The 24,211-nt window shown below is 45.5% G+C and overlaps 1 protein-coding gene across 1 annotated transcript; it reads left to right on the forward strand.

The window, feature by feature from the left end:
* Positions 1–76: 76 nt before the first annotated feature.
* Polr2a (RNA polymerase II subunit A) lies at positions 77–24,111 on the forward strand. Its single transcript, XM_052194030.1, has 29 exons — positions 77–599; positions 8,488–8,620; positions 9,048–9,184; positions 9,282–9,455; positions 9,593–9,874; positions 10,138–10,299; positions 10,424–10,644; positions 10,863–10,995; positions 11,455–11,579; positions 11,692–11,902; positions 12,263–12,472; positions 12,551–12,719; positions 12,854–12,948; positions 13,077–13,280; positions 13,616–13,838; positions 13,974–14,157; positions 14,516–14,687; positions 14,782–14,887; positions 15,316–15,521; positions 17,437–17,661; positions 17,790–18,036; positions 18,453–18,553; positions 20,500–20,604; positions 20,687–20,869; positions 21,061–21,264; positions 21,775–21,961; positions 22,090–22,203; positions 22,309–22,458; positions 22,544–24,111. Exons 1-29 carry the CDS (start codon positions 507–509, stop codon positions 23,698–23,700), a joined length of 5,913 nt encoding a protein of 1,970 aa, XP_052049990.1. The 5' UTR covers positions 77–506; the 3' UTR covers positions 23,701–24,111.
* Positions 24,112–24,211: the final 100 nt, after the last annotated feature.

Raw genomic sequence — 24,211 nt, forward strand, 5'->3', positions numbered from 1 at the left:
GGGCGGCCCCGTAGCGCAAGGGAGGGCGGGAAAGGAAGGGGCGGGACACAAGGGCGAATCTATAAAGGGCGTCATTCAGCCAGTTCTCTCCTCAGAAGCGCCGAGAGCGCGACCGGGACGGTTGGAGAAGAAGGTGGCTCCCGGAAGGGGGAGAGACAAACTGCCGTAACCTCTGCCGTTCAGGATCCCGGTTACTTATTTATTCGTTACCCCTTTTCTTCTTCCTCCCTCCCAAAAACCTCCTCCTTTCCTCCCTTCTTTTGTTTCCTTTTTGGGAGCCGACGAATCTCCGGAAAGGGAGAAAAAAGGCTTTCTTTCGGCCCTTTTCGTTTCTCTGCCTTCCCCCTCCCCCCCCCCTCCCCGCACCTTTCCCTCCCCCGGCCTTTCCCTCCCTATTCCGGGAGGTCTTTCCTGGTGGCCGCCCGGACGGGTTCTGAGCACTTAGGTGGCGGTGGCGCAGGCTTTTTGTAGCGAGATTTGCGCCTGCGCAGCGCGCCTGCCTAGCCATGCACGGGGGTGGCCCCCCCTCCGGGGACAGCGCATGCCCGCTGCGCACCATCAAGAGAGTGCAGTTCGGAGTCCTGAGTCCGGATGAGTTGGTAAGCTGCTCCGCCCTTTTCTCTCAGACGCCTTAGGCTGATGCTCTGGGAGGATGGGTCAGTGACGCCGCCGATGTGCGGGATCCAACCTTCAGCTTCCCAAAGTTAAATTATGGCAGGACTTAAACAAACGTAATGCTTTGTCTGAGATGAGTGCTTTTCTGGACAGAGATGATTCGATTCCATACTTGAGCATTGCTGTGGTCCAGCGAGACAGTTGAAATTTGTATAGGAAGTGGATCCCCAGTTTTTCTCCTTTCACAAATATTGAACACCCTGCTATGTGACAGTCACCAGGCACTAGGAACACAGCTGCACAATATAACAAAAACTCTACCTTCTAAAACACTGTGGAGAAAACAGCATAAGAACAGAAAGAATGAGCAAAAATAAGTCAAGTGCCTAGATTAAAGGGAAATGAGGTAATGCTGTAAAAGGTCACTGAAATTGAATGGTGTTAGGGTTTGGAAGACTTGCCAGGGGAGGTGACATTACCCGAGTAATGAAACTATTTTTCAGACATCGAAGCTATTTCTTTTTTTAGGTGGAGGAAACAAGTGTTATGGAACCAAGGGAGGAATAAACTTATATTCTAGAAACTGAAAAGCCAGCAGTGTTGGGGCAAGGGTTGATGGGTGAGGAGAGTACCCCGAAGAAGCTTGGGATATTGTAAATTACACTCTATAAAGAGTCAGAGTTTCTATTTTCAGTAGGAAACCACTGGGTAATTATAAACGTGACAGTAGGGTTTTTTTGTTTTTGTGTTGTTTTTGTTGTTGTTTTGAGACAGGGTTTCTCTGTGTAGCCCTGGCTGTCCTGGAACTCACTCTGTAGACCATGCTGTCCTCGAACTTAAATCAGCCTGCCTCTGCCTCCCGAGTGCTGGGATTAAAGGAATGCGTCACCACTGCCTGGCAACAGTAGTTTTTATACACAGGCATGTACAGTAGCTCTGTAAAAAACCATCAAGTTTCTGGACATGCAAGATCTCACAGACCCACACAAAATAAATTCCAGATAATTAAAGTAATAAAGCACTAAGAAAATATAGGCTTTTGGGGGAACTGATAGGACAAACCTTACATTAATAAATAAAGGTAAATTTTCTAGTGAGCCTACAAGAAGCTACGCATTGTACTGAAAGAGTAAGGCAGATGTGAGCCGCTTTATCAGAGGCTCTAGTGACAGAACAAAAATGAATAAATCGGGAAACAATTTGTACTGTGATGGACAGGGTTTGATTTGTTGGATTTGTTTGTTCGTTTTTTGCTTTTTTTCTGTTTTGTTTTTGAAGCAGGGTCTCTATGTAGCATTGTCTATCCTGGAGCTCATAGACCAGGCTGAATTTTTCAGTTTTTGGCTGGGACTGAAAAGTCTGCCTTGTGCATGCTAGGCAGGTACTCTGACCACTTGGCTACATGGATTCGAAGCTCTTGGTATTTTGAAACAGAATCTTCCGGTTCAGTTTAGGCTTCCTTGGAAATGATAATTCTTCTACCTTACCTTTCTGAGTGCTGAGTGCATAAGCATGTACCATCATACCTGGCTTGGGTAGATTTTTTTTCCTTTCACAAATTAAAAATAAAAAAAGGAGGTGGGTCTAGAGATGGCTCAGCAGTTAAGAGCACTGACTGCTCTTCCAGAGGTCCTGAGTTCAATTCCCAGCAACCACATGGTGGCTCACAACCATCTGTAATGGGATCTAAAGTCCTCTTCTGGTGTTTTGGTGTGTCTGAAGACAGCTACAGTGTACTCGTCGTGTGTGTGTGTGTGTGTGTGTGTGTGTGTGTGTGTGTGTGTATATATAAAACATCCTTCATTCTGTAACTCCTACCTTTTGTTTTACTTCAGTAACCTGTCACAGTTGGAGGGGTGCTGACTGGCATGTGATTTTTGATTTGGGTAAATAAGTTTTGACATTATTTGAAAATGACAATTGAAAGTCACCTAAGCTGGGCGGTGGTGGCACACGCCTGTAATCCCAGCACTCTGGGAGGACAGCCTGGTCTACAGAGTGAGTTCCAGGACAGCCAAACTTCTGTCACATTTGAAGCACTGTGTAGCAAAGTCACAGGGGCACAGGGTCTGGAAAAAAGCATAGGTGCTCTGTACTCTGCTAGTTGCACATGGTTCAGTTTCAACATTAGATGGCGCTGGATGCCTATGAATGACATCATGTTTGTGAAGCTGAATTGTTTTTTGTTTGGTTTGGCTTGCCTTTTGGTGTAGGTTTTTTTTAAGTATGGGAAAGGATGGAGGCGCTCCCAGAGATCAGGGGCATCTTATTCCCTGGAGCTATATTCAGGTTGTTTACAAAAAAGTAAAAAATAAAAAGATTTGGTGTGTGTGTGTGTGTGTGTGTGTGTGTGTGTGTGCGCGCGCGCGTGTGTGCATGCCATGTGTACGTGGGGGAGTCTGAAGAGGTGTTAGACACCTGAAGCTAGAGCGTTACAGGCAGTTGTGAGCCACCAGACACGGTGCTGAGAATCCACCTCCAATTATCTATAAGAGCAGTATGTGGGTGTTTTGTTGTTGTTTGGTTGGGGGGGGGGGCTGGTTTAGTTTGGTTTTTTGTTTTGGCTTTTTGTTTTTATTATTTATTTATTTATTTATTTATTTATTTATTTATTTATTTATTTAGATAAAGGTTCTCTGTGTGGCCCTGGCTGTAGTAGAACTTGCTTTGTAGGCCTGGCTGGCCTTTAACTCAGGGATTCGCCACCCCCAGCTCAGGGGTAGCTCTCTAGCTGCTGCTGCTGCTGCTGCTTCTTCTCCTTCTTCTCCTTCTTCTTCTTTTTTTAAGATTTATTTATTTTATGTATGTGAGCACACTGTCACTCTCTTCAGACACCCCAGAAGAGGGCAAGGATCCCATTAAAGATGGTTGTGAGCCACCATGTGGTTGCTGGTAATTGATCTCAGAGCCTCTGGAAGAGCAGTCAGTACTCTTACCCGCTGAGCCATCTCTCCAGCCCCCTCCCCAGCTTTGGTTTTTGAGACATCGTTTAGATCTGAGTTCTGGGGTTACAGGCAAATGTCACTGTACCTGGGTCACAAAAGCTGCAATTTTAGCAGTTGCTAAGGACTAGTAGATTTAGAGCATGAAACAAGGTTGCTATTAGCCAAGGATTGAGAAGTTGGACAGTACCTAAGAGTTAAAAGTAAGAAATGTTGACTATTTGGGGAAAAATAAAACTATTATTATTTCATTATTTATTTAAACAAGATGTCCAAGCTGGCCTTGCATCCTCATTCCTCCCGAGGTGACTAGCACATGTCACCATACCTGGCTTTAGTTTAATGAATTAAAATATTTTTCAGCTTATGTGGTTTTGGTTTTTTTTTCCCAAATGGCTACTGATTGCTAAGACATAAATATTTAAGTTGGGTTTTCTTGCTTAATGGATGGATCTTTTTTGAAGGTGTTGAACAGATAAGAGAAAAAGTTACTTAACAAATATGCAAAATGAGGTGGGGGTTTTTTTGTTTTTGTTTTGTTTTGGCTGCTTGGTCTCACTATATAGTCTTGGCTAATCTAGAACACATTATATAACCCAGGCTTGCCTCAACATGAGCTCTTTTTGCCTGAGTGCTAGGATAACAAGCATGGGCCATTATGCCTGCCTTTTACCTGTTTTTAAAAGATACAGCACTTAGGGCTGGGAAGCTGTGCAAGCATAAAACCTGAGTTTCAGTTCCTAATAGCCATGTAAAAAACCAGGGGTAAAAAAAAAAAAAAAAAACAGGGGTAGAGGTGTGCTCCCATGATCCCAGCAATGAGGAAATAGACAGGAGGATCTCTGGGCTTTGCTGGTTTGTTAGCATAGCCATATTGGTGAGCTCCGGGTTCAGTGAGAGCCTGAATTTTGAGGAATTACGTGGTTAGTTTGGCTAGAAAGATAGGTTTTAAGGGGCTTTCTGTGAGATGTTCAAGTTTTGGAGTAGAAATTGAGTTGCAGAGGGCTCTTTGAATTGGTAAAATGTCTGCTGCTAGGACTAGAGCAATGGCTCAGTGGTTAAGAGCATATACTGGCCTTGCAGAGGGCCTGAGTTTATTCTCAGAATCCACATGAGTGACTCACACTACCTGTAACTCTAGCTCCAAGGGGATCTGATGCCTGACTCCCAGGGTACCTGCACTCATGTATACATACCCACACACAGGACATGCATACTTATAAAACTAAATTGAAAAAAAGAATGTATGTTGCCATGGGGTAAAGAGATAACTCAGTGGTTAAGAACACTGGCTGTTGGACTTTTGCTTAACTCTCAGCACCTACGTGGCAGTTTACAATGCCCTAACTCTGGTTCCATGGAGTCCAGTGCCCTTTTCTGGCCTTCTGGTACCAGGCACACATACAGTATACATGCAAGTAGAACATTCAAAAACGTGAAAATTCATTTTTAAAAAAGTCTGCTAGACGTGATGGCAGTGCTTGTAAATTCAAGACTGTCCTGGTCTACACTGCTAGTTCCTAAACATTTGGGGGCTACACAATGAGACTCTTTAAAAAGAAAAAAAAAATACTGTTATAGGAAATGATTTGAGTTGGGGTGGGGAGCTAGGAAAGTTAATATTGTGGTGTCTATGTGTCTGTGTCTGTCTGTCTGTCTGGGTGAGGGGTCAGGGAGAAACCTGGCATTAAACCCTCACACATGCTAAACACACTGTACCACTAAACTATCCTACTAGTCATGTACCCTTTGAAGTGGGTAGTATGAGTTACACTAATGAATGAAATTATCTTTGTCTTAAAATTAATTACAAATAAGGGTCTGGTTTCCTACAGTCCAACAGTATATTGCTTCTTGGCCTTTTGGCTAAGATCAAGCACAGTCCAGTATATTTAACCATTTCCCGGTATGTATACTAGCCACTGAGGGTAGGGGTGTGTGTGTGTGTGTCTGTGTGTGTGTGTCTGTGTGTGATGGTCTGTGCCTCAAGGATTATTTAGTCAAGTGGGAATAACAGATATATAAGCAAATAGTTAAAGTTGTGCTTAGTAGAACCTTCCTAGTATGGGTAAGACTAGACATAAGGCTAACAGAGTGAGCTAAGACTAAGAAGAAGTGAGCTAAGAAGAGCTAAGAAGAAGTGCACCTGGCACTTCTTCCTGACTGTAGACATTGAGTGACCAGCCACTTCACACTCTTGCCACTGTGTCTTTGTTTCCATGATGGACAGTATTCCCTCAAAGCTTTAAAAAATTAAAAAGAGAAATTGGAAAGGACATCTGAGCTGAGTCTTACAAATTGAGTTTACTTATTCTGTGTGTAACAGGGTGAGACCCAAGGAATTTTGAGATAACTTGCTGTAGTAGAAGTATAAATATGTAAGGTGAAGCCAGGCAGTGGTGGCGCACGCCTGTAATCCCAGCACTTGGGAGGCAGAGGCAGGTGGATTTCTGAGTTCGAGGCCAGCCTGGTCTACAGAGTGAGTTCCAGGACAGCCAGGACTGTACAGAGAAACCCTGTCTCAAACAAACAAACAAACAAACAAAAACAAAAATAATAAATATGTAAGGTGAGAGAATGTACCAAATAAAGCTGTAAAGTGAGGTGAAGGATATAAGGACCAGGACCTTGTGTGGTTTGATATAGGCAGATGAAAGAGAATGAGGAATTATTTGATTATTGAGCTTGTAGAGCAGCTGTTTCATTTTTTTGTTATTATTTGTGTTTTTTTTTTTTTCTGTGACCTTGGGTAATGCACAAAATAAGAGCCAGCCTGTGACACACATGCACACACCAAGAATGTCCTGTAGGCAGTAAGAACCGGTGTTTGGTTAAGGGTTAAAGTAGTGAATAATCCCAAACTACCATTTGTTAAGTCTTTGGTAGAGTAGTCCTTCCATTTATGCAATCATGCCTGCTGCAAGGAGAGCCTCTGGACTAGTCTCTGGATGCTTGGCAATAGAATTAGTCAATTAGAAAGGTGAGGCTTGGTTGACTGAGCAGAGAGATGGAATTTGTAGTGTACTTCCTTAGGCTCCTATGTACAGGGTATACTGGTGGCCAAATTCATGTGTGCTTCTGTGTTTTTGCATTTCATAGTGAACAACATTCTCTTCATGTAGCATGGGACATAGAGAAGCATGTGAGGGCCCAGCCTAGTAATTTAGTCCCACCCAGGCCTGTCTCCTGAGTCATATCATTTTGATAGAATTTATTTGCCTATTTGTGTGGGGTTGAGGTGGGTATTGTTTTGTTTAGACACAACTAGTCATGAAGCTCTAACTGACACGGAACTCAAAAAGTTCTGTCTGCCTCTGCCTCCTGAGTGCTGAAACTAATGGTATGTGTCACCACATACAACCAGTTTTGAGTTTGTAGAATCTCTTCAACTTGTACCTTGCTGATCAGATCCCCGTTATAGGATTGCTGGTTTGACATTGGAAATGCTTTCTTTCCTTAGTTCTTTCTAGTACCTTCCTTAGTGCCAGGTCTTAGACAGTGTAGTTTAGTATTAACAAAAAGATGTTAAGAAAGAACTTGCCATTTATCTGGCAGGCACATGAATGGGATCCAGGGTCCTCAACTTGTTTGAGGTCATAGGTTACATAGGGCTACAGTAGATCATGTCTTCTTTTTTGTTTGTTTGTTTGTATAGCCCAGGCTGTCTTGGAACTTACTCTGTAAACCAGGCTGGCCTTGAACTCAGAAATCCTCCGGCCAAGTTCTGGGATTACAGGCATGTACTACCACTGCCTAGCTAGAACATGTCTTAAAAATAAATGAATGAAGGGCTGGAGAGATGGCTCAGCTGGTAAGAGCACCGACTGTTCTTCCAAAGGTCATGAGTTCAAATCCCAGCATCCACATGGTGGCTCACAACCATCCGTAAAGAGATCTGACACCCTCTTCTCTTGTCTGAGGACAGCTACAGTGTACTTACATATAATAAATAAATATTTAAAAAAAATAAATGAATGAAGGCTGGAGAGATGGCTGAGAGGTTAAGAGCACTGGCTGCCCTTCCAGAGGTCCTGAGTTCAATTCCCACCACCCACATGGTGGCTCACAACCATCTGTAATGGGATCTGATATCCTATTCCGGTGTGTCTGCAGACAGCTACAGGGTGTCCATATAAATAAAGTCTTAAGGAAAAAAAAAAAAGTCGGGTGTGATGGCGCATGCCTGTAATCCCAGCACTCTAGGAGGCAGAGGCAGGCTGATTTCTGAGTTCAAGGCCAGCCTGGTCTACAGAGTGAGTTTCAGGACAGCCAGGACTACACAGAGAAACCCTGACGACTCAAAAGACCAAAAGAGAAAGAAAAGAAAAAAAAAAAAAAAGAATAAATGAGCTGGCCATGGTGGTGCATGCCTTTAATTATCCCAGTATTCTGGAGGCAGAAGATGGCAGATCTCTGAGTTTAGGGGGAGCCAGAACTACTTAGTAAGGTTCTGTCTCAAAAAATTTATATATCATTGTTCCTGCTATAGTATAGCAGAGTAGGATGAGCCTGTGTTTAGTACTAAGAGTGTTGAGTTTTATCTTTGTTGATTACTTGAGACTGAAGGATTGGGCAAATAACTTCATGAGACATCCAAGAGGTAAGGAGGTCAGTGGTTAGGATTAGAGGAACAAATTTTGTCTGTATCTCAGAGTTAACACTCATTGTAGCTTTTATTAACTTTGGCCTCATATTCTTTTGGAATACATGCCAACTCACGCCTCTATCCCTCATATACAGTGGCTGGCTGGAACATGCTTTTGGGATGTGTTATTCAAGTTTAGTATTCTAGAGTTTTGACTGTGCTAACATTCCCATTTTGTACCTGGTTAAACAAGTGGTTTGGAATTTTCTTAGGCCTTATTATAAACTCTTTAGCTCTACACACTAGGAATCCTACTTAGTTGGTACTGGCTTTTCTTTTCTGCAGAAACGGATGTCTGTGACAGAGGGTGGTATCAAATACCCAGAGACAACTGAGGGAGGTCGCCCCAAACTTGGGGGACTAATGGATCCACGGCAGGGGGTGATTGAGCGGACTGGCCGCTGCCAAACATGTGCAGGTAAGTGCTCGTGTTAGAAGAGTTCCTAAGTCCAGGCGGTGGTAGCGCACGCCTATAATCCCAGCACTCTGGGAGGCAGAGGCAGGTGGATTTCTGAGTTTGAGGACAGCCAGGGCTACACAGAGAAACCCTGTCTTGAGAAAACCAAATCCAAAAAAAACCCAAAACAAACAAAAAAAAAGAAGAGGCCCTAAGGATGGATACCTAAAAAAGCCTAGACTCTCATCCCAGTGGTGGTGGCTTATGCCTTTGACCCTAGCGCTTGAAAGCAAAGGGAGGCGAATTTCTGAGTTCTAAGTCAGCCTAGTTACAAAGTTCTAAGGCAACCAGAACTAACTGCACAGAAACCCTGTCTCAGAAACAAAGAACCCTAGTCTTTAAAGTCAGTGGGAACTTTGAAGAAAGTGTCCGCTATGTCTTTTCATAGGAAACATGACCGAGTGTCCTGGCCACTTTGGCCACATCGAACTGGCCAAGCCTGTGTTTCATGTGGGCTTCCTGGTAAAGACAATGAAGGTTTTGCGCTGTGTCTGCTTCTTCTGCTCCAAACTGCTTGTAGACTCTGTGAGTAGAGCATTAGTCCCTGGTCTGGGAGGATGGTTGCTAACTGGGGCAGGGTGAGGGAACAGCTCCAATTGACCCTGCTCTGTTTTTCTCCCAGAACAACCCGAAGATTAAGGACATCCTGGCCAAATCTAAAGGACAGCCCAAGAAACGGCTTACGCATGTCTATGACCTTTGCAAGGGCAAAAACATCTGTGAAGGTGGAGAGGAGATGGACAATAAGTTTGGTGTGGAGCAGCCTGAGGGTGATGAGGATCTGACCAAAGAGAAGGTGACAGGGACTTGCTAAGACTATGGGAAAGTAGCTGTAGAAAATTTGGTGAAATCATACATAACTGTGGAATATATTGCATGGTGTGGCAGGAATGGCCCTGTGCTAGGTTCTAATGGTTCTTCTCCCCTTGGAAGGGCCATGGTGGCTGTGGGCGGTATCAGCCCCGGATCCGGCGCTCTGGCCTAGAGTTGTATGCTGAGTGGAAACATGTTAATGAGGACTCACAGGAGAAGAAGATCTTGCTGAGTCCAGAACGAGTGCATGAAATCTTCAAACGCATCTCAGATGAGGAGTGCTTTGTGTTGGGCATGGAGCCTCGCTATGCCCGGCCTGAGTGGATGATTGTCACAGTGTTGCCTGTGCCTCCTCTCTCTGTGAGACCTGCTGTGGTGATGCAGGGTTCTGCTCGAAACCAGGTAAGCTGCTCTAAGAATCTTAGCTAGGTATCTGGGGAAGGGACATGTGATTAGAGGATGCTTTCTTTCAAATACACTTAGGCGTAGCATGTGTAAAGGGCCAGGTGGACTGACCTGAGTTTGAAGATACTTTGCCACTTGATAGTTGTGTAATTTTTAATGATACTCTTAACATGGTTTCCCAGGGTAGGGTGAAGGGAGTTTGAATGTATCCTTGGCACATGTGTGCTGAGCACCCTGATGATACTGACTTTTGACTTCAGGATGATCTGACTCACAAACTGGCTGACATTGTGAAGATCAACAATCAGCTGCGACGGAACGAACAGAATGGTGCAGCTGCCCATGTCATTGCAGAAGATGTGAAACTTCTCCAGTTCCATGTGGCTACCATGGTGGACAATGAACTGCCTGGCTTACCCCGGGTGTGTCTGCACACTCCTGCCCTTATGGATTGGAGCCAGGGTGGGGGCCAGCATGAGGCAGCAGAACTCTGGAGGAGAGCCCAGTGCTGACTACCTGGGTGCCCCATTCTGTGTTTTCTTACAGGCCATGCAGAAGTCTGGCCGTCCTCTCAAGTCCCTGAAGCAACGGTTGAAGGGCAAAGAAGGACGGGTTCGAGGGAATCTAATGGGCAAGCGAGTGGACTTCTCAGCCCGCACTGTGATCACCCCTGACCCTAACCTATCCATTGACCAAGTTGGTGTGCCCCGCTCCATTGCTGCCAACATGACCTTTGCAGAGATTGTCACACCCTTCAACATTGACAGGTGTGCTGTAGTCCATAACCCTTGGCCATAGTGGCCAAGGTAGGGGTAGACTACATGTTCTCAGATGTGTGCCTTCCTCATCTGGAAGAGGCAGCTTGGAATGAAGCAGGAGGACTCTGAAGTCTGGAGTTTGACATCCACTTAGGGTTTGGGATGAAGGTGGGAATGGATGGTTTTTGCAGAGTATGTTGCTTATTTCATACTTCTTTCCTTTCTAGACTTCAGGAATTAGTACGCAGGGGGAACAGCCAGTATCCAGGAGCCAAGTACATCATCCGAGACAACGGTGATCGAATTGACTTACGTTTCCATCCTAAGCCCAGTGACCTTCACCTGCAGACTGGCTATAAGGCATGTAATAGGCCATGACCATTCTTAGTCACCAAAACAGGAAGCCTCCTATAGGATGGGGGCTGGCCTATTTAAGCTTGTTGAGTGGCTGGTTATTTTAGGGATGTGGCAGTCAGAGTGTTGTGGGGGTTTTGTCTAAGAGGTTTTCATCATATACCCCAGGCTAACCTAGAAGTAGTGGGCTTCAAATTTGTGTTTCTCTTGCCTTAGTTCTAGTGTATACCACTATGACAGTGGGTGTCTTTTGTTTAAGGGGTTCTGCTGAACCAGTTGTACTGCCAGCCTCTGATGTCAGCCTGTGTATGACAGGGGAGAAAACTTCATGCATATTTGTGGTTACTACATTTTATTATCCTTAGTAACCTGATAGTGGACCAGGGCCATGCAAAGAGGATGTTTGAAGGTGAAATAACTTAGTATGCCTCCTTCACTGAGCCCTTCTCTGTACCTCACCTCTAGGTGGAACGGCACATGTGTGATGGCGACATTGTTATCTTCAATCGTCAACCGACTTTGCACAAAATGTCCATGATGGGACATCGGGTCCGCATCCTCCCCTGGTCTACTTTTCGCTTGAATCTTAGGTTAGTTCTCTACCTGAGGGAATCAGCCTGAGATGGGAACAGGCCAGGCAGTTTCATTATATGTCACTGAAGATGTAGTCCCAACTCTGACTTCTTTTCTGTTTGGCTACAGTGTGACCACTCCATACAATGCAGACTTTGATGGAGATGAGATGAATTTGCACCTGCCACAGTCTCTGGAGACACGGGCAGAGATCCAAGAGTTGGCTATGGTGCCTCGAATGATTGTCACCCCCCAGAGCAATCGACCTGTCATGGGTATTGTGCAAGACACACTCACGGCAGTACGCAAATTCACTAAGAGAGATGTCTTCCTGGAGCGGGTGTGTGATCCAAATGAAAACTGGTCTTGGGTGGGCGAAAGGGTCTGAGTATGAAAGATTCAGGGAGGGAGAGCTACAGTGTTTTTTAATTCCATATATTAAATCTTAAAGTAAAGGAGAGAAAGTATGTCCTTGTTAAATTTTTATTTTATCGCTTCTATATTTTTTATTTTCTAATTATTAAAAATAAGACCTTACTGTTACAATATTCTATGTTTAACTAAAAATTGGATCTTTTTGCTTCCAAAATCTGGCTTACTTCATTAGGCAGTGCAGTCTTCCAATTATTCCTGTGACAATGAAACTCACAATTTGATCTTCCTCCCCCTTTACTTTGTTTTCTTGTTGTTTACCTCTCAGGGTGAAGTGATGAACCTCTTAATGTTTCTGTCCACGTGGGATGGGAAGGTCCCACAACCAGCTATCCTCAAGCCCCGACCCCTGTGGACAGGCAAGCAAATCTTCTCCCTCATCATACCTGGTCACATCAATTGTATCCGTACCCACAGCACCCATCCTGATGATGAAGATAGTGGCCCTTACAAGCACATCTCTCCTGGGGACACCAAAGTAAGGCTTGACCCTGAGTATATACAGGATTTGAAAATGGGAATGAGAACAAAAATCTGAATGAGTGTTTGTCCACAGGTGGTAGTGGAAAATGGGGAGCTTATCATGGGCATCCTTTGTAAGAAGTCCCTGGGCACCTCAGCAGGCTCTCTGGTCCACATCTCCTACCTAGAGATGGGTCATGACATCACCCGCCTCTTCTACTCCAACATTCAGACTGTCATTAACAACTGGCTTCTTATCGAAGGTCAGTATAGCCAGCATTTCTAAATCATCTGAATCTTCTTTTCTTCACTTACTATTTATCCTTTATTTGTTCACACTGTCCTGATTGCCTAGAAGTCAAAATGATTGTTGCTAATGTTTTTTGTTTCTCCCTAGGTCATACAATTGGCATTGGGGACTCCATTGCAGATTCCAAGACTTACCAGGACATTCAGAACACTATTAAGAAAGCTAAACAGGATGTAATAGAGGTGAGGGAAGGCTGGGCAGAGAAGAGCTTCTAGGGATTTGAATTTAACTCTGTAAGAGCAAAATAGATAAAAGGGTTCAGAGAGAAAGGGAGAATAGTGACTCAAATGTGTCAATGAAAACTCTCCAGGTCATTGAGAAGGCTCATAACAATGAGCTAGAACCTACCCCAGGAAACACATTGCGACAGACATTCGAGAATCAAGTGAATCGTATTCTTAATGACGCTCGAGACAAAACTGGCTCCTCTGCACAGAAATCCCTCTCTGAATATAACAACTTCAAGTCTATGGTGGTGTCTGGAGCTAAAGGTTCCAAGATCAACATCTCTCAGGTAAGATGCTTCATTTTTCCAGATAAGTGGCCTATACCAGAGTTTGGAAGAAGGATGGTGTATACATGTTTTGGTATGAGGAAAGATGGGAAAAATAGGGTATTTCTCACCACCACCACCGCCACTGACTGCTACATTGTTGTTGCTTGAAACAAGATCCACTCACGGGTGAAAGGCCTTTTTTTTTTAAAAAAAAAACAAAACAGGTTGACTCTGAACTTAGTATCTTTCTGCCTCCTCTTTTTCAACTTTAGGTTTCAGGCATGCACTACTATATCTGTCATAAATTCATACTTTAATGTAAAGGGAAATTATATGCAGCCTTTTCCTCCTAGGTCATTGCTGTTGTCGGGCAGCAGAACGTAGAGGGCAAGCGGATCCCATTTGGATTTAAGCATCGGACTCTTCCTCACTTTATCAAGGATGATTATGGTCCTGAGAGCAGAGGCTTTGTAGAAAATTCATACTTGGCTGGTCTCACACCCACTGAGTTCTTCTTCCATGCCATGGGAGGACGAGAAGGTCTCATTGACACAGCTGTTAAGACTGCTGAGACTGGTGAGGCCTTTTCTGAGCTCTTGAGGTGGGAGTGGGGATACTCGTATAAAGGTTCCCCAAGGTGAATTTTGGTCTCTGCATTTTGAGTTTTGCCATGCTCTTGCCACGGGTCTTTCAGTTAACTCCCTTTCCCAGGGTATATTCAGCGAAGGCTGATAAAATCCATGGAGTCGGTGATGGTGAAATACGATGCGACTGTGAGGAACTCCATCAACCAGGTGGTACAGCTGCGCTATGGCGAGGATGGCCTGGCAGGCGAGAGTGTGGAGTTCCAGAATCTGGCTACACTTAAACCTTCTAATAAAGCTTTTGAGAAGAAGTAAGAAAGCAGGAAAACAAATGATTCACACCCCTGGGTCCTAGTGCCTTTCCTGAGTTATAGTATTTCCTTTAGAAAAGTGACCTAATACATTTCGCAGCCAGTTTTACTTTTAGCACCAGCATTTCTCCACCCATCTGAAATAGATGCTGCATCATAGGAAGAGAGTGGGTATAGAGGCAGGTCTGAAATCTGTCCTTATGGTAGTAAAGGAGCACAGAGGAACCATAGGTACGAGCCTAGGTCCCATTAGCTGTCCCTGTTCCTAGTGGTCTGTTCACATGTAGAAACCTCACAGTATGCATTAGTGCGGTGAAAACAGCCCATTTGTCCTGATTTCACCCCTTGTCACCTCTAGGTTCCGTTTTGATTATACCAATGAGAGAGCCCTGCGGCGCACTCTTCAGGAGGATCTGGTAAAGGATGTGCTGAGCAATGCCCACATACAGAATGAGCTGGAGCGGGAATTTGAACGGATGCGTGAGGATCGGGAAGTGCTCAGGGTCATCTTCCCAACTGGTGACAGCAAGGTACATAGAAATGTGAAGTGCTAGACTAGAGGGGGTCCTACTGTTGAACTGTCATCCTAATGGATAGTCCTCCCATTAATTCCTCCTCCCTCAGGTGGTCCTCCCTTGTAACCTTCTGCGGATGATCTGGAATGCTCAGAAAATCTTCCACATCAACCCTCGCCTTCCCTCTGACCTGCACCCCATCAAAGTGGTAGAGGGTAAGCAAATGAAAGTAAAGTAAAGGACATGACCAGCTAGGTATGATGAATGGTTATTGTAGATAAAGGGAGAGTATAACCAGGGGCAGATATATCTGAGCCAGTCCAGTGGTCATGACCCTGAGCCATGTAAGAAGGGAGAGAGGGGAACCAGGTTCAGCAGCCAACAGTCCCAAAGGGGTGGTAACCTCAGTGTCTGGGTTACTTAGGGAAGAGCCTCCACAGAAAGGGTATGCCAGCCATATCTTGTAACAGGTATGGACTGAGGGATGCTGGGAAAACCTGGAGGCCAGATTTGTTTTGATATGTTAAATAGGCAGCTCAGCCTTTGTAAGTAGTACCTGCTTTGCTGTCTCTGGATTAGACTGGAGGATTAGACTCTACTATGGCTTGGTCTGACCATCTCTTTGCCCCTCCATGGGTCCCAGGAGTCAAAGAATTGAGCAAGAAGTTGGTAATTGTGAATGGAGATGACCCACTAAGTCGGCAGGCACAGGAGAATGCCACATTGCTCTTCAACATCCACCTAAGATCCACACTCTGCTCTCGCCGCATGGCTGAGGAGTTTCGGCTAAGTGGGGAGGCCTTTGACTGGCTGCTTGGGGAGATAGAGTCCAAGTTCAACCAAGCCATTGTGAGTGTTGCCCTTCTCCTTAGCCTTGATTTTTATTCTTTTGTTTGTTGGCTGCTTTGGTTACTAGGAATAGCCCATTTCTCTCCACAGCTCTTGGTATGTTAACTAGGCACTTCAGGCTTTTGTCCCAGGTTTGAGACTTAACTACAAGAAGTACCTACTTTTCTGTCTCCAGACTAGACTCAGGACAAGGCTGCTCTGTATAGCAATGGCATTGTATCATAGCAACATTAAAAGTGAGGGAATTCTTGTCCTGTGTGAGACAAACATGTTCATACAAAGTGATTGTCATGCAGTGCTTACTGAGGAAGTAAGTGCTGTGACTAGGGTGTGAATTGGAGTCTTGTTTTCCTAGAATGTAGGAATAAGTCAAGTAAAAGTAGGAAATAAAAGAGGTAGAAAAGAAATTGTAGGTGCTGGAACATGGTTTCACTGTGACTCCAGGGATCCATTGCACCCTGTGCACACCAGCCCCATATATATTATACACATAAATACATACAGGAAAATATTTAAACACATTAAATAAAACTTCTTTTTTTTTTTTAAGATTTATTTATTTATTATATCTAAGTACACTGTAGCTGTCTTCAGACGCCAAATGAGGGCGTCAGATTTCATTATGGATGGTTGTAAGCCACCATGTGGTTGCCGGGATTTGAACTCAGGACCTTTGGAAGAACAGTCAGTGCTCTTACCCACTGAGCCATCTCTCCAGCCCCTAAATAAAACTTCTAAAACATTTAAATAAATTTTTTGCATACACTGAATCTGAGATACATCTAGTTACATTTAATTAAAAGTTCATTGTGGGACGGGGGAGGGCTGGAGAGATACCTCAGTGGCTGCTCTTCCAGAGGTCCTGAGTTCAATTCCCAACAACCACATGGTGGCTCACAACCATCTGTAATGGGACCTGAAGCCCTCTTCCAGCATGCAGGTATATAAACACACAAAGCATTCACGTACATTAAATCAATCATTTCTTTTAAAAAAGTATATTAATGCCGAGTGGTGGCGCACGCCTTTAATCCAAGCACTTGAGAGGCAGAGGCAGGCGGATTTCTGAGTTCAAGGCCCAGCCTGGTCTACAGAGTGAGTTCCAGGACAGTCAGGGCTACACAGAGAAACCCTGTCTCGGAAAAACCAAAAGAAAAGAAAAGTAAAAAAAAAAGAAAAACTTAACTGAAAAGACAACCCTCTACCACCATCACCCTTCATGTTTAGATTGGAAACTCAAATGTCAAATGTGACTAATCTTCCTCAAAGTGATCTATAGACTTAGCACAGCTGGTGTGATAGTCCAGTAGGTAAAGGTGCTTACCAGGAAGCCTGATGAACCTGAGTTCTGTCTCCAGACCCTCCATGATGGAAGGAGAGCACTGACTATTATGACCTGTCCTCTGACCTCCACACGTGTGCCATGGCATACATGTGCCTACACATGAACACATACAGACATCATGGAGAATGTAGATATGGGCTAGAGAGATGGCTCTGTCTTTAGAACACTGACTAGTTTTCCAGAGGACCTGAGTTTTAATTCCTTGCACCTACATGATGGTTCAGAATTGTAACTCCAGTCACAGGATCTGACACGCTCTTCTGACCTGTGGCCAGCATATACCTGCTGCACAGCATACATACAGGCAAAACATCCATATACATAAATAATATTTTTTTAGAAACAAAAAATGGTTTTAGCATGTTATAGTATCTTTTCTGGGTGTGTAGCATATTCCAAAGTGATGCAAAGTGATAGATTAAAAACTGAAGCCCTTGTAAAAGAAAATAATGTTCTTTCCTTTGCTACACTCATCTTCCCCAAGTCCCTTTCTAAATAACAGATAGGCTCACCCTAACTGCATCCCACGACTTACAAGATAGGCTTTGTCTAATGCCAGTTTTCCCATAGGCCCACCCTGGAGAAATGGTGGGAGCTCTGGCTGCGCAGTCTCTTGGAGAACCTGCCACTCAGATGACCCTGAATACCTTCCACTATGCTGGTGTATCTGCCAAGAATGTGACGCTGGGTGTACCTCGACTTAAGGAGCTTATCAACATTTCCAAGAAGCCAAAGACCCCTTCACTCACTGTCTTCCTGTTAGGTCAATCTGCACGAGATGCTGAAAGGGCCAAGGTAAGAATCAAGGAAATGGACTGCCTAGCAAGAACAGGTTGAATCAAGAGACGATACCTCTGAGGATTTCACTAGGCCAAAAGCCCAGTGACCCCAGTACCATGTCATGAGTCACTGTCTCTTCCTAGGACATTCTTTGCCGCTTGGAACATACAACATTGAGGAAGGTGACTGCCAATACAGCTATCTACTATGACCCCAACCCCCAGAGCACAGTGGTGGCAGAAGATCAGGAGTGGGTGAATGTGTACTATGAGATGCCTGACTTTGATGTAGCCCGAATATCCCCCTGGCTGCTGCGTGTGGAGCTGGACAGAAAGCACATGACTGACCGGAAGCTTACCATGGAACAGATTGCTGAAAAAATCAATGCTGGTAAGGCCGAGTAGACAGCCCGCATGGATGTCCCACCTAGGTTTCTACATCTTTCATGGTTACTTTATTGGAGTCCTTAGAGTCACTAGTAAACACCTCTGCTCTCCAACAGGTCTTTTTCAGGATCAGTAACCTCAGGGCCTCTTGTACTTACTTCCCCTCTCACTGTGTTTAGGGTTTGGTTTGGGTGTGTGCATGTGAACATGCACGTGCACGTCTGGAGGCCAAAGGTTGACACTGGATGTGTCTTCCTTTTTGACACTCTTGACCTCTGGAACCCACTGTGTTGTCTGGGCTGGATGACCAATGAATCTCTAGGATTCATCCACCTGCCTCTGTCTTTTCATGCCCAACACTGAGGTTATAGACAGTCTGTTAAATATGCTTTTTCTCATGGGCATTACTGTTCCTACCAGGTTTTGGCGATGATTTGAATTGTATCTTCAATGATGATAATGCAGAGAAGTTGGTCCTTCGTATCCGCATCATGAACAGTGATGAAAACAAGATGCAAGAGGTAAATGGAGACTGGGGGAAATATAATAGAATCTGATGTAGTGTTGTGATTATAAGTGTGTGCCATCTGCAATTGGATGGTTCTGATCTTAGCTATTTCAAGTCAAGAAGGTGGGGGAATAGAAAGAATTACTTTAGCTAGGCAGTGGTGGCACATGCCTTTAATCCCCACACTTGGGAGGCAAAGGTAGGTGGATTTCTGAGTTCGAGGCCAGCTTGGTCTACAGAGTGAGTTCCAGGACAGCCAGGGCTATATAGAGGAACCCTGTATGGGGGGGGGGGGTTACTTTAGAGTTGCAACTGGGTAGGTAAAGAAGGAAAAGTCAAAATTATAAGCAAAAAGTCTTTGAAACAATAAACAGGCATGCCTGTATCTCAGCGTTTGAGAAGGTCAAAACAGTTACAATAAGTCCACTTAATTAGAACAATCAAGTTTTAATATTTGCCTGACATTTATTTATGAGTACAGCAAGAGTTTTAGGTTTTGTTTTGTTTGGCTCAGGAGAGAGAGCCAGTTGGATCTGTTGAGTTCTAGTCCAACCAGAATTGATCCGTTGTGCTCTTTGAGGTCCGAAGAGACCATTGACCAGCTCGCACTAAAGTTATGGATGAGTGTGAGCCACCATGCAGGTGCTAGGAAGCAAACCCAAATCCTCTGAAAGGGCAACAGATGTCCTTAGTCACTGAGCCATCTCTCTAGCTACTGCAGCGCTCCTCAATGTTAAATCATATTTCTGGTCTTAAACTCTTGATCTTCTGCCATTATCTCCCAATTATTGGGATTATAGGTGTGCTTTATAATACCTGGCATAGAGAAAGTGATTATGAAAATAATAGATCATGCCGGGTGGTGGTGGAGCACGCCTGTAATCCCAGCACTTGGGAGGCAGAGGCAGGCGGATTTCTGAGTTCGAGGACAGCCTGGTCTACAGAATAAGTTCCAGGACAGCCAGCAGGGCTACACAGGGAAACCCTGTCTCGAAAAACCAAAAAAAGAAAAGAGAAAGAAAGAAAGTAATAGATCTTGATAGATTATACTATATTTCTACTACGCACAAGTGGACACTGGGGGCTCTCAAAAAGAACTGTGCAGGCAAAAGTGCTTGCTGCCAATCCTGATGGCCTGAGCTTGAGTCCCAAAACCTATGTGGTTGGAAGAGAGGTCAGCTCTAATTGTGAGTTCTGTGACTTGCGTATTTGTGTGTGTGCATATAGGGTCTTCAGAGATGACTCACTGGTTAAGAATCCTGGCTGCTTTTCCAGAGAACTCAAGTTCAGTAATTCCCAGTATGCTGGTACTGGTTTACAGAGATTCTGATACCCTCTTCTAGCCACTCTTGGGCACTATATACATGTGGTGTACAGTTACATATGCAGACAACACACCCATACACAAATAAAACTCTTTCTTTAAAAAAAAAAAAAAAGTCAACTTTTAATCCCACCACAATTAATTTAATTAAGAATAATTTTTAAAAGTGGAAAATGCATTTTGGTTGTAGGGCGTAGTGCCTCTTCTGTTGTGTGCACAACTTTAGTTCCAATGCTTGGGATGGGGTGCAGGAGAATCAGTCTATCCTCACTACATGAGTTTCTGTTTCAAAACAAAAGTTTTAAGAAGAGGTGGTTCAGCAGTTAAGAATACTCTTTTTTGCTTGTTTGTTAAGACAGTTTCTCTGTGTAGCCCTAGTTGTCCTGGAACTCAGAGAATCCTGCCTGTCTCTGCCTCCCAAGTGCTGGGATTAAAGGCATGTGTCACCGCTGCCCAGCTTAGTAATTAAGTAATTAGTAATTGTTAGTCCTTACAGACATATACACAAACAACACTCATAAAGTAAAAATACATGAATGTCATCAAAGCTAAGAGTCTAGTGAAGCCAAGGAAGCAGATTGTAGTTTGGGGAGGGAATGGAAGAGATCCAAGGCTTACTGACCTCACTCTTGCAGGAGGAAGAGGTGGTGGATAAGATGGATGATGATGTTTTCCTGCGGTGCATTGAGTCCAACATGCTGACAGACATGACCCTGCAGGGTATCGAGCAGATCAGCAAGGTCAGCATCCGTCCTACTCTGGCCAATTGCCCACCTACTGTGCCCCTGCTCAACCTGACTGGCGCTTGCTTTGTCTCTCCAGGTATACATGCACTTACCTCAGACAGACAACAAGAAGAAGATCATCATCACAGAAGATGGAGAGTTCAAGGCCCTGCAAGAATGGATCTTGGAGACAGATGGTGTGAGCCTGATGCGGGTGCTGAGCGAGAAGGATGTAGACCCTGTGCGCACCACATCCAATGATATTGTAGAGATCTTCACGGTGAGAACCCACAGCCTGATGCCTAAAAGTCTCTCTAGGAACTCCCCGCTCAGGGTCAGGCTTTCTGTATGGATTCATATTTATACTTTGTGATGGACTCCCCTGATAGCCTCCTTTCTAATGTGGTAGTGACAGGATCAGGGAGATGAGCAGAGCTAACTTGGATTGACTCTTCTTTTCAACTCTGGCAGGTACTGGGCATTGAGGCTGTGCGGAAGGCCCTGGAGCGAGAACTGTACCATGTCATCTCCTTTGATGGTTCTTACGTCAATTATCGGCATTTGGCTCTCCTATGTGACACTATGACATGCCGTGGCCACTTGATGGCCATCACTCGTCATGGAGTCAACCGCCAGGACACTGGGCCTCTCATGAAATGCTCCTTTGAGGAAACGGTACTCACAACCTCCTCTCACCACCACCAACACACACACACACTCACAGACACGCCTGCGCGCGCACCAACACACTAGTATTTAAAGATAAGACACCACTAGGCCTTTCCTAGCCTTAAACTCAGTAATCCTCAGTAACCCTTGTCCTGCCACTAAAGCTGTCTGAAGGGTAAGCATCAGCCATAATGACAGCTACTAATGACAGTCATTTGTGTGTGAGAGGCAGGGTCTTACTATGTAGACCTAGCTGGAACTCACTGTGGAGACCAGGCTGGCTTTGAACTCACAAAGATCCTTTTGTTTCTATCGCCCAAGTGGGGATTAACAATGCCCAGCTCAGTAAAGGCAATTTCTTTCTAAGTAGAGTGAAAGAAGGGAGCTTGTCTCAGGAGTGAATGCAGGCCATTGGCACTGCCCTCCACTGTCGAATGTTGGTCTGTGGTGATGAGCAACCCACAATGGGTGCTGTTACCCATGGGTAGGGGATTGATGTCTCTTCTGCTTGTTCAGGTGGATGTCCTTATGGAAGCAGCAGCACATGGAGAGAGTGACCCCATGAAGGGAGTCTCTGAGAATATTATGCTGGGCCAGCTTGCTCCAGCTGGTACTGGCTGTTTTGACCTCCTGCTTGATGCTGAGAAATGCAAATATGGCATGGAAATCCCCACCAATATCCCAGGCCTGGGGGCTGCTGGACGTGAGTCTAAGGGCATCAGCTGGGTAGGACTGGCTGGGTCTGTGGGCCATGCTTAAGGGTGGACATGCAAGGGAGCGTCCGTTAGCTCTGAGTGCTGCTCTCATAAATCACTCTGCACTTCTTTGCAGCTACTGGCATGTTCTTTGGCTCTGCACCCAGCCCGATGGGAGGAATATCTCCTGCAATGACACCCTGGAACCAGGGTGCAACTCCAGCCTATGGTGCCTGGTCCCCAAGTGTTGGTGAGTAGCCTAGTCTAGGAAGAGAAGCACTGGACTTCATGGGTTTGGGGGACTGGACAAAGGGGTTTGCTGGAGCTCCCGCTGATCCCCCTGTTCTTCCTTCAGGGAGTGGGATGACCCCAGGAGCAGCAGGCTTCTCTCCCAGTGCTGCATCTGATGCCAGTGGCTTCAGCCCAGGTTACTCCCCTGCATGGTCTCCCACACCAGGCTCTCCAGGCTCTCCTGGACCCTCAAGCCCATACATCCCCTCTCCAGGTGAGCTGCTGTGCCATTTCCTCCTTCCTCCTTGTTTCTGTGACAGGCTCTCCACCACTATCTCCTTTTTTGTCTTTTCCTACAGGTGGCGCTATGTCTCCCAGCTACTCGCCAACATCACCAGCATATGAGCCACGCTCCCCTGGGGGCTATACACCCCAGAGCCCCTCGTACTCCCCAACTTCACCTTCCTACTCCCCAACCTCTCCATCTTACTCTCCAACCAGTCCCAACTACAGCCCTACCTCCCCTAGCTACTCGCCCACCTCCCCTAGCTACTCCCCAACCTCTCCTTCCTATTCCCCCACCTCTCCTTCCTACTCGCCAACCTCTCCTAGCTACTCACCGACGTCTCCAAGCTATTCCCCAACATCACCTAGCTATTCCCCAACTTCTCCCAGCTACTCGCCGACGTCTCCTAGCTATTCCCCGACATCTCCCAGCTACTCACCGACTTCACCAAGCTATTCTCCCACCTCCCCCAGCTACTCACCAACCTCTCCGAGCTACTCACCAACTTCTCCAAGTTATTCACCAACTTCCCCAAGTTACTCACCTACCAGCCCTAACTATTCTCCAACTAGTCCCAACTATACCCCGACATCACCCAGCTACAGTCCCACCTCACCCAGCTACTCACCTACTAGTCCAAACTATACACCTACAAGCCCTAACTACAGCCCAACCTCTCCAAGCTATTCCCCAACCTCACCCAGTTATTCTCCCACTTCACCGAGCTACTCTCCCTCGAGCCCACGATATACACCACAGTCTCCAACCTACACACCAAGCTCACCAAGCTACAGCCCCAGTTCGCCGAGCTACAGCCCCACTTCACCCAAGTACACCCCTACTAGTCCCTCCTACAGTCCCAGCTCACCAGAGTATACCCCAACTTCTCCCAAATATTCGCCTACGAGCCCTAAATATTCTCCCACTTCTCCCAAGTATTCTCCTACCAGCCCTACTTACTCGCCTACCACCCCAAAATACTCACCAACCTCCCCTACGTACTCGCCAACCTCTCCAGTCTACACCCCGACCTCTCCCAAGTACTCTCCTACTAGTCCCACCTACTCACCCACTTCTCCCAAGTACTCGCCCACCAGTCCCACCTACTCACCCACCTCTCCCAAGGGCTCCACCTATTCTCCCACTTCTCCTGGCTACTCCCCCACTAGCCCCACCTACAGCCTCACCAGCCCAGCCATCAGCCCAGATGACAGTGATGAGGAGAACTGAGATGGAGCAGGCCGCAACTGCTGGTTAGGGTCAGACAACCTCAGTGGCCTGTATGTCACTTCCCTCATCTTGCAGGCTGTGACCCTAGCCTGGGTCCCTTGTATATAACTCCTTGTGACGAAACCTTCTGGAAGTTCTGGATCCCAATTTTGATGGGCTTTTTGTCTTGTCCTCTACTCGTGCTGTCTCGGACTCACTGACCCAGCTGCAGGGTTCTGTTACCCTGCCAGTTCCCTGCCTGACTCCACCATGAAGGTCTTTGCTTGCCTGTGACTTGATTGGGATTACAGGCATTTTAACTCAGAAGGCTAGTTCCTGCTTTGGGTCATACATTGATCTGGAAGAACAAAGCTTAAGCTGCCTTTGTTATTTTTTTGAAATTGAAATAAAGTTTACTAATTTTGACCAAAAGTTTGTACGTGTACTACTTAATTGGGGCTCAGAGAAGAATTTCCAAGGTCCTGAGTCTTCTTGAAAAACTACAGAAGAGGCTGGTACAGAAGAAGCAAAA

Source organism: Apodemus sylvaticus, chromosome 10, assembly GCF_947179515.1.
Source record: "Apodemus sylvaticus chromosome 10, mApoSyl1.1, whole genome shotgun sequence".
In the NCBI taxonomy this organism is placed as follows: Eukaryota; Metazoa; Chordata; class Mammalia; order Rodentia; family Muridae; genus Apodemus; species Apodemus sylvaticus.

Coding starts and splice junctions, on each gene's coding strand:
- Polr2a (XM_052194030.1), top strand. CDS start 507: ATGCACGGGGGTGGCCCCCCCTCCGGGGACAGCGCATGCCCGCTGCGC. Junction 13,839..13,973: donor TGTTAAGACTGCTGAGACTG/GTGAGGCCTTTT, acceptor TCCCTTTCCCAG/GGTATATTCAGCGAAGGCTG. Junction 20,605..20,686: donor GTATCGAGCAGATCAGCAAG/GTCAGCATCCGT, acceptor TTGTCTCTCCAG/GTATACATGCACTTACCTCA.